Below are 15,467 nucleotides of genomic sequence, written 5' to 3'. Positions count from 1 at the left end.
ATTTTGTGGAGTCTAATATATGGTATAAATGAACCTACCTACAGAAAAGAAACAAACTCATGGACATGGAGAAGAGACTTGTGGTTGCTGAGAGGAAGGGGGAGGGAGTAGGAGGGACTGAGAGTTTGGGTTTAGTAGATGCAAACTATTGCATTTGGAATGGATAAACAATGAAATTCTACTATATAGCCCAAGGAACTATATCTGATCACTTGTGATGGAACATGATGGAGGATAATGTAATGTGAAAAAAAATGTACATATATGTATAACTGGGTCACTTTGCTGTACAGCAGAAATTGACAGAACATTGTTAATCAACTACAATAAAAAATAAAAAACAAAATAAATAAATTATAATAAAAAATAAAAAACTAAATAAAGTTAGATTTTGCTTGCATTTTAGAGACAAACATCTGCGGATTAAGTGATTAGCCACTATGTGTCAGTGCTTAGATTTTATTTTAAAAATCTGCTTACATGGATTAGAAGGATTTTTGTATAGAAGAAACAGGTCATCGACAGAATGAGGACCCTGGATCATCTCTTTGAATAGAGTGTAAAATGATGCCATGTCTTATGATTCACTTCAACTCAGATAGAAAGTACAGACGTTTATGTTTAAGGTGATACTTTAGGTTGGTGACATCTTACTAAATGTTTATTTTTGTTACCTGTTGTTTTTAGTTTTTGAAAATATGGGTTTAAGTTACGATTGATAATATCAATGTGCATTGTGATTATCTTTTGTAATTTTGTTTCCCCAGGCACCCCAGTTTTAAGTCCTCCCAAGCAGCATTGTTTAGTTCAACACCAAGTCCCTACATGAAATTATAACTGTGGCTACAACCCCTTTCCATTTTGCTGGCTTCTCAGTGCAAGAACCGAGGATGCCAACACTCTTCCATTTTAATTTTGTGGCTGTGATACTGTTGTGCCAGTTATGTTTACTTGTCCATGTTCTTTCTGAACTATGCTTTACCACTCTTATTGACAGCACCCCACCCTGCTCAAAATGACCATGGGCACAACTGGAGGCCTAGGGGCAATCCTCCTTCATCCAAACTCAGACAATGCAGAAAGGTCATTCCAGCTTGAGAACTCTGCAGGGGTTGGTTGGGGCTTTCACCAGGACTGCACCACTGCTTTCTTTCTCCCTCTGCACACTTCTGCTTTCTTCCCTTCCCTTCCTTTCATGTCTGCTATTCCCAAGGGCTCCTCTCCCTGTCCCTGTCCCTCCCTCTTCTTCTTCTCCTCTCCTTCTTCTTTTCTTTTTAGGGCTGTTCTTATGGAGAATATGGAAGTTCCCACGTCAGGGGTTGAATCAGAGCTGCAGCTGTGGGCCTACACCACAGCCATAGCAGTGCCTGATCTGAGCCGCCAGGTCTGCAGTCTACTTTGCAGCTCACTCACGGCAACACGGGCTACTGAGTGAGGCCAGGTATCAAACCCGCATCCTCATGGATATTAGTCAGGTTTCTTACTGCTGAGCCGCAATGGGACCTCCCCCAAGGACATTTCTTAATAAACTTCCTGCATGCTAATCTCCATCTCAGAGTCTATTTCCTGCAATTTTTTTCTGAGTATAAACTGAAAATCCCTTGCCCTGTAGATGTACATTCATCAGCGACAGGGATGCCATCAGCCTTACTTTGAACTTGAACTTGGCTTGAGCTTTTCCATTGAAATCTTAGAATAATCTCATTTGGAGCAGCCCAACAAGTTAGTGATAACATCTCTTGTAAGCACTGAACTGAAATGCATTAAAAGGCAGTTTCATTAAGTGAAATAAAAATCTTAAACTTCAGTCTATAAAAGCCCCCGAAGCAAAGTTATCAGTGACAGTCTCCAAATGAGCATTAATTTCATAACAGAAGTCAGCTCCTGGCTAGGGTGAAGTATTCCTTTTTAACCCTTGATCCTCTTTCTCTCGTCTCTACCTCAACAGGTACCAAGGCTGAAAACACCTGTGGGGATAAAGTCTGTCCTAACCCCATCACCTAAATGTTCAGATCCACTGAGTGGAAAGTCATTTCTGTCCAAGACTGTCTCTTTATCAGAAGGCTAAAGCTCACCCATGGATAGTGTTTGGGATTGGTCTTGCCTCCCTCAACAGTGCAGTAGAGCTTGGCACTTGCACCAAGTATGACCACAGGCCTAAGAATTAGAAGCTGTTTCAAAATGCTGATTTTCGTCATCTCTCTTCCCTAGGACTCTGCCTAGGGCTTGTGAATCCCCTTTCTCAGGGCCTGGACATGCTAATCCAAAGGATCTCCCAGATTCTGAAAACTGTCCCAATCTACAAGTATCTGATGTTGCATTTAAGTCACTGTGGACCTTGATGCTGATTGGATGTAGGATCTTCTGTGATTTGCTTCTTGAATGAATGCTTTGCTGGTGAGTTCCACTGGATAATTTGCTGCTGATATGGTCACTCTGCTTGAATGGCTTCTCTTCCTGAATGTCTAGATCTGTCCAGCCAGAGTTTTCTTCTAGCTCGTGCCCACTCTCAGCCATTCATGGTATCCAGATATCAGCAGGGAAAACCTTAGACTTCTCCATTTTTTCAGTTTATGACTTGTATGTGCAAGGCACAAATTTCCTTTTTAGAAGTAGAGCCTATCATGATTCTTTTTAAGGTACCTAGTCAAGGATTCTCTCCTTTTTATCATACATCCATCTACTTAGAGGCCCACTCAGAGCTTAAAATCCCATCCTGCTGTAGTTTTTCTCTTAAAACATTTCTGGTTTTCTTTTTTTAAAGGTTGGCATTCCTGCTCTGGCCCATCAGGTTAATGACCCAGCTTGTCTCTGTGGTGTTGCTGGTTGCTGTTCCCTGCCCAGCACGATTGGTTAAGGGTCCTGCATTGCAGAATATCATCATGAATAACCTCTACCAATATTTAATATATCTTCTTTCATTTTTTTAAATGAATGCAAACAGACACACACACCCCTTAAGACATTACACATAGTGTAAATAATAGCTAAAATAGATTGAACAACTATTAGGAGCTATGATTTCTGTTAGGTAGGCATTTTATATGCATTTGGTATTCACAGCAACCATATGAGAGAACTGGTGGAGAGAACTGCTCTCTTTACTTTGTCTGCCGGTATCCTTTGCCCCTACTCCATTTACACCAGGCAATGGCACCATGATTTCCACTTGGCTCTGCAGTCCTGGAGGGGCAGCCAGTCAAGGTGCTTTATCTTCTCTGGCAGAGTTGGACACATATCCCATGATAGACCAATCCATTGCTCTTCCTGGAACATCAATCTTGAATAGAATAATTTAGAAAGACTTTGCAACCATTTCGTCATATTTCCCCAGGTGGTTCTCCTGAAAAGACTTCCCATAGTGTTCATGACCTAGATCTGATGAGCTGCTCCGAGACCTGCCCTTTCCCATGCGGAGTTCTTCATATTTTTCTCTGCATCTGTGGCATCTCTTATACCCTTGCAACAACATTTTAAAAATAAATTTACCAGGTTTGATTTCGCCCACCTACCAGCAAAAAATTCCTAACCAATACAGAAATGCACAGAAGTATACAAATATTATTCAACTTTACAGAGATTGAAACTGAGGCTTTACTGAAATTGACTTGCCCAAGATCATCCAGGCAATATGAAGTCATATCAGGTGTCTATAACACTAAAGTTTTGGCTTGATTTTAATCACTTGTCAAATCTTTCTCTGTTCAGATTCATATCTCTGTATGTGTGTATTCTTGAATGTATTCTTCTACAGTTGCAATCTAACCATCTTGCAAATTTTAATCATTTTCAGGATTTAGTTTATCTGATGATAAAATCACTGTAGAAAATTTCAAAATTACTGTAAAGTACAAAGAACGTAAATCTGACCAATTATTCGAAAAACACCTAGAGATTATCATTATTACGATTCACATTTTAATTTTTTTTTAGTCTCTCTTCTTTTTCTCTTGGTTTATACACACACACACACACACAAACATACACAAATAGGGATATACAAATATGTGTGTTTGTATATACAGAGATCAATCCACACCAAATGTATATATTTGTATCATCACATTTTATTTTAATATTATTTTGTAAGTACTTTCCTGAGTAATTAAACTTCTTTCAAAATATTTTAAGAGCTACAATATATTTCATTGTATAGATATATCATAATGTATTTAATCATTCCTCTTTCAGACATTTAATGGCTGTTTCTTTTTTTGCTTTGATAAATAGCACCGCAATCAACAACTTTGTTGGCATCTGATTATTTTCTTAGAATAGATTTTGGAAGTGAAATTATTGGTTTAAAGGCTTCGAACATTTTAAAGATTCTAGACATTTATTCTCAAAAACTTTTCAGAAAGATTGTGCCAATTTACAATTCCATGGTGTTTAATAAAAGTTTTTTTCAATTGTCCAAATTGATACCAACTTTTAGAAATGAATCCCAGTATTTTTTACATGACAGCCTGCAATGTATTAGGCTTTTCTTTTAATATCTTTTTTCCTAGTATAATGTTTTCTAATTAAAAAATAGAAAAAAAATTTCTAAAATGTTTGCTCTAATTGTATATGAAAATACATATTCAATATGTATTCAATATTATTATTGAATAATAATACAATACAATATTAACATTTCAATATTATTTTGTTTTATTTCAGCGATTCATGTTTTGCATTATTCTAACTTTTCATACGTGTTTGAAATATTTGTATCTTCTCTGAATTCACTGATCATGTCCTTCACATATTTTCCCAGAAGATCGAGTGTCATGAAGAGAATTGGGCATCTTTCCCTTAGAATCTATTCTCTGCTTGTACAGAGCCCAGAAAGGTAACTCAATTGCGTCTTACTCTTCTTAAATATTTTGAGTAGTTTAATCACCTGTAGCTTTTAGTGATAAGTGTTCTCATACATTTCTAAGCATATATTACTGTAGTAACTCATATCTGCCAAGGAGTTTTTAATGCATGAAAATCTTCCATATTCATTATTATTTTTGACCCTGTGGGGTAGCAAGGCAGGTCAGTGTCATTACCATAACTTTAGGAATGTGTAAGGTTCGGTTCCACAGGAGAAAGCTGTCAACAGCCAGTGGAGAATAAAGTCAAGACTCAGATCAGGTCTTCAATTCCTATATATTTTACTTTTCATTAAGTTATAGTGCTAATGTCGCTAGTGTCCAGAAATAGAAGATGACTCCACACAGGGTAAGAAAGTTCTGCAATAATGATAAGGGACTGGATAGCAAATGCATATACAGTATTTTTAGAATGAGACTGATTTACATTTGGGGGCTTTTAATTGCAGTCATCCGTCAGTTTTAAACTTTCAAAATCTAAATATAAAGACACAGCAATATAAATGAGCCAGCTGCATTTTCACACAGAGCATGAATTGATGAGTTTATGAATGAGTTAAGTGATGGAAATCAACAGTAAGAGTAATAATATTCCAGTCCATTTCAACAGCCTGAGCTATGTATCAGTACCTTGGAGAGTTTCCAACTTTACACTGCCCCTCGCCCAGAACAATCTCAGAGAAAACAAGTTTTTAACTTGTCCAAAGAAAAATAGGAAGCATTATATATTGGTATCTTCCACGTTTTTTGAAATCTTTTTACTTCCTGAAAATGGTCTTCCCTTTGGCCCCATTTAAAATAAAATGTCTGTGGTCTGTGATCTTGTGAGAGCTTATTTGATTTAAGCAGCTTTTGGGGATTTTTCCCTCCCTTAAGATACATATTTCTTTGCCACATCTGCAAATTAAAATATCCTTTTCGAGTGCCTAGAAGAAAATCAGCTTTCCCTATCTCAGGTGGTTTTTATTCATGGGTAGGATCTATTTCTGAAGACGTTATGGAAGCAAAGTGTGGGTCTCCACAGGTGTAGCCAGGAACTGCCCTACTGGTGAGGAAGGAGGCGGGAAGACGCGGGAGCCCTCCCTGCGTACCCTTGAGGCCAGCTGCTGCTTTTGCCCTTTGGGTTGCGCCAGGTTCGGCCTCACCAATGCCCCGTCACGCACGCGCACTCGCCGCCTCGGCCATCACAGTACCTGCCAGGTCACAAACCGGTTCCCACCCGCTCGCGCTCTCACCCTGAGGCTCCGCCTTGTCTCACGCTGATTGGGTGGAGCTCAAGAGGAGGTGTCCAATCAGCAATCCCTCCTGCTCAACCTATTCCCACTTTTCCCGCCCCCTCCCCACCCCACCCTTCTGTCCCCGGCACCTGCCTTCTTTGTGACTGGTGCGCGCCCAGGTCACTCAGTGTGGCGGGGCGAGGCGTGCGGGAGTGGGAAGGAGGGGGTAGGAGAGGGTGGGAAGAGGGCGGGAAGGGGAGGGGAGGGGCGGGGTTCAGGTGCCGAGCGGTGGGGATCGGGCCAGACGGGGGAGGGGGCGAACTGAGGAGTGGAAAGGGGCGGGGCGGAGCGGGGGAGGCGGCGAGGAGGGGGTTACGCCGGCGACGTCGGCAGCGCGAGGCTTCGCGCGTGAGCTGCGCGGGCGCTGGGCCTGGCTACCGAGCTTTCCTGGCGAGCGAGTAGGTCGTCGACGCCGGCTCCTAGGGGAGCGCGAGGGAGGAGGGAAGTGTTGGTGTAAGCGGCGTTGTCGACAGCCATCCCGGGCATGGAAGAAACGCAGCCGCTTTCGCAGTCCGAGCTGCCACTGTGCGACAGCCTCATCATCTGGGTGAGTACGAGGGGGCGAGAGGCACCGGGGGGTCACGGCCAGTTGCCGAGGTTCCATATTCTCCCCACGGGAGCCTGTGGAGTAGCTGGGGCCACCTGCACCCCAGACTAGGCTCGTTGCCCTCCGCGCCTCCAGTCGCCCTTGACCTCGAGAGTGCCACCTGCGGGTCGCGGAGCAGGTGTGCTTACGTGAGTGTATGTTTAAGTCTTTGGGGGCGGGGGGGGGGGTAAAGGGAGCTCTGCGGGGCGGGACAGAGGAGGATCGTCATACCCCTCTGACCGTGCTGCTTGCTAACAGCTGTGGCTGGAGCCAATTGCCCACCCATCCCCACCGTCCCATTTTCTACACCTGCCCTCCGCCCAAGCGCTGGACTTGCTGGGCCACTGTCTTTTGCCTTCCATCTGCTAAACAGCCTTCCCATTGGGACCTTTATGCATTTGGAAGTGAAGATCTCTCCAAAACCTCCCTCCGACTCCAACCACCTTGCTCTGCTTGGACACAGGTGGCCAAGAGGTGGTTGTAGTTCGTGTATCAGTGCTTCTCTTGGGCCCCAGAACGTCAGTTTTGTAGAAGCCGGGTAGAAGAGATGTTTCCACATATTTCCTGCGTGGAGAAGATATGTTGGGGCTGGGGGCTTGTATTCCTTTTTCTTACTGGTACCCTTCCCCATCCAATGGACAGGCATTTTCTTTAAAAAAAAACAAAACAAAACAAAACAAAAACCAAAAACTGGCCATTTTCGTTTGCACTTTTCAGTGTTTAATATTTCTATTAATTTGTGTTGTGTTTGGACGGTCAGGGTCTACCCTCAGTATTCCTGTCAGCAAAACAATGTCTCGGCTTTTGGAGGTGCTCAGCCATCAGAGAGCTGACATTCAGGTGTGGTTTCTAACCCATATTGGGCAAGATTGGTGCTTGATGATCCACAAGGTGCTGTCAGTGATCCTCATCCTCAAACCAGTTGTTTAGTTTTGTGTAGGCAAGGGAGTGTGTGCAGAATGGAATATAAACAGACTGGATTAGGAGGCGGTTATTGGTTGATGAGATTCCCCATCTATCTCTCGATGCCTATAATTCAAAAGCATGAGAAGTCAGGAAATGTTTCTGGCAGTGTGTGAAGTCTATTGGAAACAACTGTAATGTAAAGCCACTTTTACACTTTGGAGGTAAATAGCTTTTGCTCTAAGTGGAATGCAGGTATCTGGGGTTTCTAAGTTAAAAGCAGTTAGCTAACTGTTCATCTGCATTTTCACTTAAAATAAGTATGGGGATTTAGATGCACTATTTAAGGCAGTCATGAGACAAGACAACATTACTTCTAATTATGTTTTATTAAAAAAAGTGACTAATTAAAGGGTGAATCCTAATGTTTTGCATTGTTGCTCTCAATGTCTCACTTAAGTAGTAAACAGTCTTTGTGATGTCATTGACTTATGTATGAGGTGGTGGTGAAGCATGGGATTTTCCTGAATTGTGTTTCGAATTTTAAAATATTATGTGACTATATCCATTCTTTTTAATCAGTACTTATTGAGTTCCTACTTTATGTATGACCCTGAGAAAGAAAGATACCAAGAATAATAAAAGAATTTTCCATTTTAATTGATGTGCTTATTTTTTATAATGGAATGCAGACTTTCTTAAAAACTGTAAAAATGTTATATATATATATATCCTAAGGAATGATAAGGAATTGTAGATGACAGGCTGTAATTGCTTGTTTGCTTCTCCATTTCTCTCTCAGGCTCCTGAAATATTATGGAGAAAATGGAATTAATGGGGCAGACTGTTGCCTTCAGATGCTACACAGCCAAAACCTCCTGTTCCCATAACACTGCCCAGCTTTATGATTAAGAATAACTTCAGGGATCCTCTCACATTTCTCTTTGCAAACCTTTATCAGTACCTAGTTTGAACCCCACCTCTTCTCCCCATCAGAAAAACGGCCGCCTTCTTATCTTTGGCTCTAGCTCTAGAGCCACCCTTTCCACCTCTACTAAAACTTTGTTATTTGTCCCCTTTCAGTATTCATTTCTTCTTTTCCATTAGCTCCTTCTCTTAAAAAGATATTCTGTCTTTTAAAAGAAAAAGCAAAGAACCACTACTGACTGCTAAAACCACACTATAGTCCCCCTTTTCTTCATAGCCATATTTCTTGCTTTTTTTTTTTTTTTTTTTTTTGTCTTTTTGCCTTTTCTAGGGCTGCTCCCGTGGCATATGGAGGTTCCCAGGCTAGGGGTCTAATAGGAGCTACAGACGCCGGCCTACGCCAGAGCCACACCAACGTGGGATCTGAGCCTCGTCTGCAACCTACACCACAGCTCACAGCAACACTGGGTCCTTAACCCACTGAGCAAGGGCAGGGATAGAACTCGCAACGTCGTGGTTCCTAGTTGGATTCGTTAACCACTGAGCCACCATAGGAACTGTGCTTTTTTTTTTTTTTTTGGCTTTCTAGGGCTGTACTGGCAGCATATGCAAGTTCCCAGGCTAGGAGTCAAATTAGAGCTACAGTTGCTGGTTTACACCACAGCAACATGAGCTCTGAGCCAAGTGTGCGACCTATACCACAGGTCATGGCAACACTGGAACCTTAACCTACTGAGTGAAGCCAGGGATCGAATCCACATCCTCATGGATGCATGTCGGGTTTGTTTCTGCTGAGCCACAAAGGGAATTCCTCTTGCCTTTTTAAATACTCACCCTTTATACCTTTTGAACTTTTATGTATTCCTCAGCACACTGTACTTGAGCTCTTTTCTCTAAGGTCTTCGACTTCCTGGGCTTGGCAAACTGGGAACTATTATATTATGCTTATCTTATTCTATGATTCCTTTGCGAAATCATCTTCTGCCTTAGTTTCTTCGGTACCTGCCTCTGATGATGATTTACCTCTATGGATGATTCCCAGTGAACTCTGCTGTCTTATTTTAATTTTACCAGCCACTGCATTGTTGGTGTTACCTCACCTCCCCCCACTTCTGCAAACTGGCCTCAGGCCACACTCCTCCCTGCCCACCATGCCACATTGACTTTCTTTTTCTTGAAGAAGTTAAGCCTTTTTTTTTAAAATGCCTCAGTGCTTTTTAACATCTCTTCCTTCCACCTAAAATATCCTCCTCCTAGTTCTTCCAGTGGCTTCTTACCATTCAGTTCTTGGGTCTGTTGGCATCTTTCAGAGAGACTGACAGTGAGTGACCTGTTTCCTGCTCCTATCCCATTGTAACTGTTAAACCCCTTTCTGTTGTGTCTATAACACTTAACATTTTCTGAAGTCATTGCATTTGCTCTTTGGGGTCTGCTCTATCCCCAGGAACAAGAACTGACAAGGATCTCCAGGGTAACCTTGAATCACAGTGGTAATTGTAAATATCCTTGTCTTGGTCCTGACCTCAGAGAACAGTTTTGGTAGATAGCTGGGGTACATTTTTAACTGTTTCCTAGAGGATTGATGGTTTTCAACAAATAGAAATAAGGACAAATTAGTTTTCCAGACACATAATGTGAGTGGTCTTTGATGATAAATTGAAAGAAGGTAATGGGGAGTTCCTGTTATGGTCCAGTGGTTAACGAACCCGACTAGCATCCATGAGGACTTGGGTTTGATCCCTGGCCACGCTTAGTGGGTTAAGGATCTGACATTGCTGTGAGCTGTGGTGTAGGTTGCAGACTTGGCTTGGATCCTGCATTGCTGTGGCTCTGGCTTAGGCTGACAGCTACAACTCTGACTAAACCCCTAGCCAAATAATGGAGGTGAGAAACAGCTGGTAGTAAACTGTGTTTTTTCAACACTGGACGTTGCTCCAGAATGGTAGAACTGCCATTAACAGAGGTAGAGAAATCATCAAGAAAAGTTGATTAGATGAAGAGATGCTTCTTTTGGCAGTTTTTAAAAGGTTATATTATGATTTGGAATTCACCTTAAAATGATTACTTCTTAGAAATGTTTTACTGCTACTTAGCAAAAAATTCAGAGCTGAAGGATAAATTTGGGCATCACTTACATTGTGGAGATAGCATATGAGAGTTCAAAGTAGATGTGTGAAGATAAATTTAATTCTGACTCTTGGCTTTGTGACATTTGAAAATTTAAAGTGTTTGGACTTTAATTTCACCAATAAAATTAGAGTGTTACATCAGGTTTTTTGTTTTTTTTTTTTTTTTTAATAGTTCACTTGGCTCTTGCAGTCTTTGACAGACAGGAGAAGGAAAAACTAATACCAAATATATTCCCAAATTAACCAAAAAAAAAAAAGTGTGAAAGGCTGAATCATGTTAATGAAGATCTTAAAACTCAAAGCAGGAGTTCCTATTATGGCTCAGTGAGTTAGGGGCCCGATGTTGTCTCTCTGAGAATGTGGGTTCCATCCCTGACCTCACTCAATGGGTTAAGGATCTGGCATTGCCACAGGCTACAATATAGGTCACACTTGGGGCTTGCATCTGATGTAGGCTGCAGCTACAGCTCCAATTTGGCCCCTGGCCTGGGGAATTCTGTATGCTGCAAGTGCAGCTGTGAAAAGAAAAAACAAAAAGAAAAAAACAAAACTCAAAGCAGTGATCCTTTTTCTGAAATGAGCAGCTGGAAGAGGAGAATTTGAAAATTAATAGTTTTTGTGGCTATCAATTTGAAAACTCTTTTTTTCTTTGATGTCTTTGCTGTGTATTATTGAAGCAGTTTAGGAACAGCATTTCCACATTTCTGATTATTTGCTTTATTTAAAAGTAAAGAAGAAAGTAAAATATTACTTGCCAGAATACCCTGTTTAGCGATGGAAACCCTATCTGTCCTTTTTAGGTCATTCACTAAAAAGACTTGTGCCTTTCCACCTCTGTAAAGAGTAGTGTGAAAGAGCACATTTTCTTTTCTCCCCCCTGCTCTGACCTCACCCCCACAGTGAACTTTTTAATTTCGTCACACTTCTTGGTTATAAAGTCTTTCAGTTTAGCCAAATGAAATGACATTCTCTGTTATTTAATTTATTTTGCAACTAGTTTAAGAAAACACTTTTCATGGCTATAAAAAGGAGAAAACGATCTTAATCTAGGAATGGTGGGCAAGAGGAACTCAGTGTATTTACTTCTTTTCCATATTTCTTCACTATTTTGCCTAATAGTCTGCGCCTCATGAGATTGTCTTTTTTTAATTATTATTTTTTTAAATTTTTCAGCTGCCCCACAGTATATGGTGTTCCCAGACCAGGCATCAGATCCCAGCCACAGTCGCCACCTAAGCTGCCCATGTGGCATGCCAGATCCTTAACCCACTGTGCCCGGCCAAGTATCGAACCCGCGCCCCAGCACTCCTAAGACGCTGATCCCATTGCACCACCGTGGGAACGCCTCAAATTGTCTTTCTAAAATCACTAATCATATCCATTTTGTAGAAAGTTAATGTTGTAAAGTGTAAGTAGGAAGAGTTGAAAAGTGGGAGCCACAGTTTACCTGAAAGTATATTATTATCATCCTTTTAAAGATGTCCTAAAACCTGGAGTTTTCCTTGTATCCAACTGAAAAGTCCTTCTTATTTTATATTTTAAATATGCCATGAATTCATGCCATCCTCTCAGTCAGCATTATTCTGACTAATCTCAGCATGCGTCAAAATAATCAAAAAGACCACAGCAGGAGCCTTCTAACTGACCCAAGCATAAAGCCGCTCTGTGTTACTCTTGTTGCTGTCCGGAACATACTAAAGATGTCGCTTTCCTCCTTGTTACTCTTCAGTGATTCTTCATCACCCAGAGCGGTGGTTTTACAAAATTGATGTACATAAGAATCATTCGGGATTTTCTGATTTAATGTGTCTGGAGATTGTAATACATATTGTTCTTAGACATTACACTTTTCTGACTCACAGCTAATGTGGTAACAGCTGTTGAGTTCCTACCATGTGCCAGGCACTGATCTAAGTACACTGTGTTTGCTAATTTATTAATTCTCACAACGATCTTGCGAGGTAGAAACTATTCTACTCTTTCCCCATTATACAGATGATAGCGGTAGGATAAGTACAGACTTCTTGCTGTGGCCCTCCAGAGTTCTGACCCATACCTGTTTTTCAACTCCCATGGTTGTTTGGCTTTGCACTGAACATGCAAAGAAATCCAGCAACACTGAACCGCATGTTGCCTAAAAATACCACCTCTTTTCATGTGTTTGTGCTTTTATCGAGTTGCTCTTTCTTTTTTTTCCTTTTTTCTTTTTTATAGGACTGTATCTTTGTCATAGGGAAGTTCCCAGGGTAGGGGTCAAATCAGAGCTGTGGCTGCCAGCCTGCACCACAGCCACAGCAATGCAGGATCCAAGCTGCGTCTGACCTACACCACAGCTCACAGCAAGGCAGAATTCTTAACCCATTGAGCGAGGCCAGGGATCGGAATCCGCATCTTCATGGATACCAGTGGGTCCATTAACCACTGATCCATGACGGAAACTCCTTCATGTTACTGTTTCTTAAAGCTTCCTTCCCCTGGCTGTCTTTACTCAAGACTTTCCATCTAGGAATCATCCCTAAGAAGTCTTCCCTCAATACAAGCCCTAATTAGATGAGTTGACTAATCTCTATTTCAGAAGATTTTGTGCATACTACAATCATGGGACTACAAATGACATCTATAAATCATTTGTGTCTTTTTCTCTACTAAACTCTCAATTGAAGCTACTTGAGGGTAGAAACCTGGTGATTTTCCTTTGTAACTCCATCCTATACTGCAGTGCCCTACATAGAGTAGAGGCTCAGTAAAGTATCTTTATCTTTGTTCTTTGAAATCGCCTGTGGCTAGATTTAGTTTGTGTTGTATTACAATAATGGAGACAGATTTGTAGAATCTCAAAATGCACAGAACCATTAAAGGTGTATTATGGTGATAAAGTAATGAATTAGTAATTGAATAGTAAAGGAGATGAATATGTCTTGGAAAAGAGAATCATAGCATGTTTAATTTAAGATATTTACAGGTTGAGATTTTATCTCCAGAAAGTATATAATCCATTTTAGCTCTGTTGTAATTTGCTTTTTAAAATCCCTCTACGTTGTATTTGCTTATTAGAAATAAGTGCCACTGTTCCACTTTTCTTTTTAAAATATACATGAATGTTTAGCAAATAGAGATTTGAAAAGTTAGTAATATCTAAAGCCAGTGTAGCTAGAAACAACTTGACATGGTGAGGGGGGCCCTGGACTGTTCATGCTCTAAGGGTAACTGTTGGCAGAGGTCCCGCCTTATTTTAGAGCTCATTGATCAGTTAGGTAGGCTTGACATTTCTGCCTTTGTTTTCCTGCCAAATAATATGAATGAAATTTCAACTTGTAAATGTTAGGTTATCTTAAAGTTATTTTTCTGATGTTATTCTCCTCAACATAGACAAAACACAGATTGTTACTATGTTAAGCATCCTATGCATAGTTTTTAGAATTTCTGAAGTACTTCATACTTGACATCAATATATTTGACTATTTTAGGTATAATATTTAACAATATTTTATGAAGTGCTTAGTATTTTTATAAAAGTATTACATAGTCATAGCAATGTATTAGTACAGTTTCATTTATTTGGCAAGGTCTGAATTTAAATAGTTTTCTCTCTAGTGTTCATTTATATATTTGACTTTGGCGGGGGGGGCAGGCAGTAAGGCTACCCTTTGGGTATAAAGAGGCAGTTAAGTAGTTTGTTTTATGTCATTTTAGCTACAGACATTCAATACTACTGCGCCTTGTCAGGATGTCAAACAGCTGACTAATGGAGTTGCCATGGCACAAGTTCTTCATCAAATGTAAGTAGTAATGAGACTCTTGCTGAAATAATTGTAAGCCTGGTTTCAAGGAAGAAAATTTAGGCTTGTATTCTAAAGTTATTGAAACTTCATCCTTTTCAGTGAAGACAGGCATTCTTGAATCGAGGGAACAAAAACGTTTACCACTTGATTATTTCTGTTTGTTCATGGAGATACATCTCAATTAAATAAGATGCATTCAGGATTCTTATCTATTCAAGAGATGTTAATTTTAAACCTTTTTTGGTCATGTTCATAAGTTATAGTTACTGGGAAAGAAACAGGTTAAATGAGTGGTATAATTTCTTATAGTGTTTCCTTCAGCTATACTATTGCCATTTTAGGGTATCAGTGCATGGAGGTTATTATTTTTGAGGTAATTGAAACATAAAATACTGGATTTGGAAAAAATATTAAATATAAAATCTATGGAGTTCCCGTTGTGTCTCAGTAGTTAATGAACCTGACTAGCATCCATGAGAACGCGGGTTCAATCCCTGGCCTGGATCAGTGGGTTAAGAATCCCACATTGCCGTGAGCTGTGGTGTGGGTCACAGACATGGCTCATATCCTATGTTTCTGTGGCTGTGGTGTAGGCCAGTTGCTACAGCTCCAATTCGACCCCTAGCCTGGGAGCCTCCATATGGTGAGGGTGCAGCCCTAAAAAGACAAAAGACAAAAAAAATTTTTAAATCTATATTTGAAGTAATAGTAGTAATTGTAGGAATCCACTACTAATGAAATGTTGTATAAATGAAATTTGAAGTTGCAAATGCTGAAGAACTTTTACCAGTAAAGTGATTCTGTTTGGGTTGGGCCCACTTTATATAATTATAGAAAATCATGGACTTGGAGAAGAGACTTGTGGTTGCCTGATGGGAGGGGGAGGGAGTGGGAGGGATCGGGAGCTTGGGCTTATCAGACACAACTTAGAATAGATTTACAAGGAGATCCTGCTGAATAGCATTGAGAACTATGTCTAGATACTCATGTTGCAACAGAAG

General features: G+C 40.6%; 1 protein-coding gene and 1 long non-coding RNA gene across 2 annotated transcripts in view; both read left to right on the top strand.

The window, feature by feature from the left end:
- On the top strand, positions 1,318-6,286 carry LOC110261448. Its single transcript, XR_002345531.1, has 3 exons — positions 1,318-2,397; positions 4,760-4,834; positions 5,887-6,286. It is a non-coding gene; the product is annotated as an uncharacterized LOC110261448 (long non-coding RNA).
- HOOK1 (hook microtubule tethering protein 1) overlaps positions 6,411-15,467 on the top strand; it is a 73,305-nt gene continuing 64,248 nt past the window's right edge. The window contains 2 exon segments of the mRNA XM_021097623.1: positions 6,411-6,686; positions 14,378-14,463. Of these exon segments, the coding sequence (XP_020953282.1) occupies positions 6,624-6,686; positions 14,378-14,463 (149 nt within the window). The 5' untranslated portion in view covers positions 6,411-6,623.

This window comes from Sus scrofa, chromosome 6 (genome assembly GCF_000003025.6).
Source record: "Sus scrofa isolate TJ Tabasco breed Duroc chromosome 6, Sscrofa11.1, whole genome shotgun sequence".
NCBI classification, from domain to species: Eukaryota; Metazoa; Chordata; class Mammalia; order Artiodactyla; family Suidae; genus Sus; species Sus scrofa.
The sequence above is the reverse complement of the archived record's forward strand: the minus strand, read 5'-3'. Positions and strand labels throughout refer to the sequence as shown.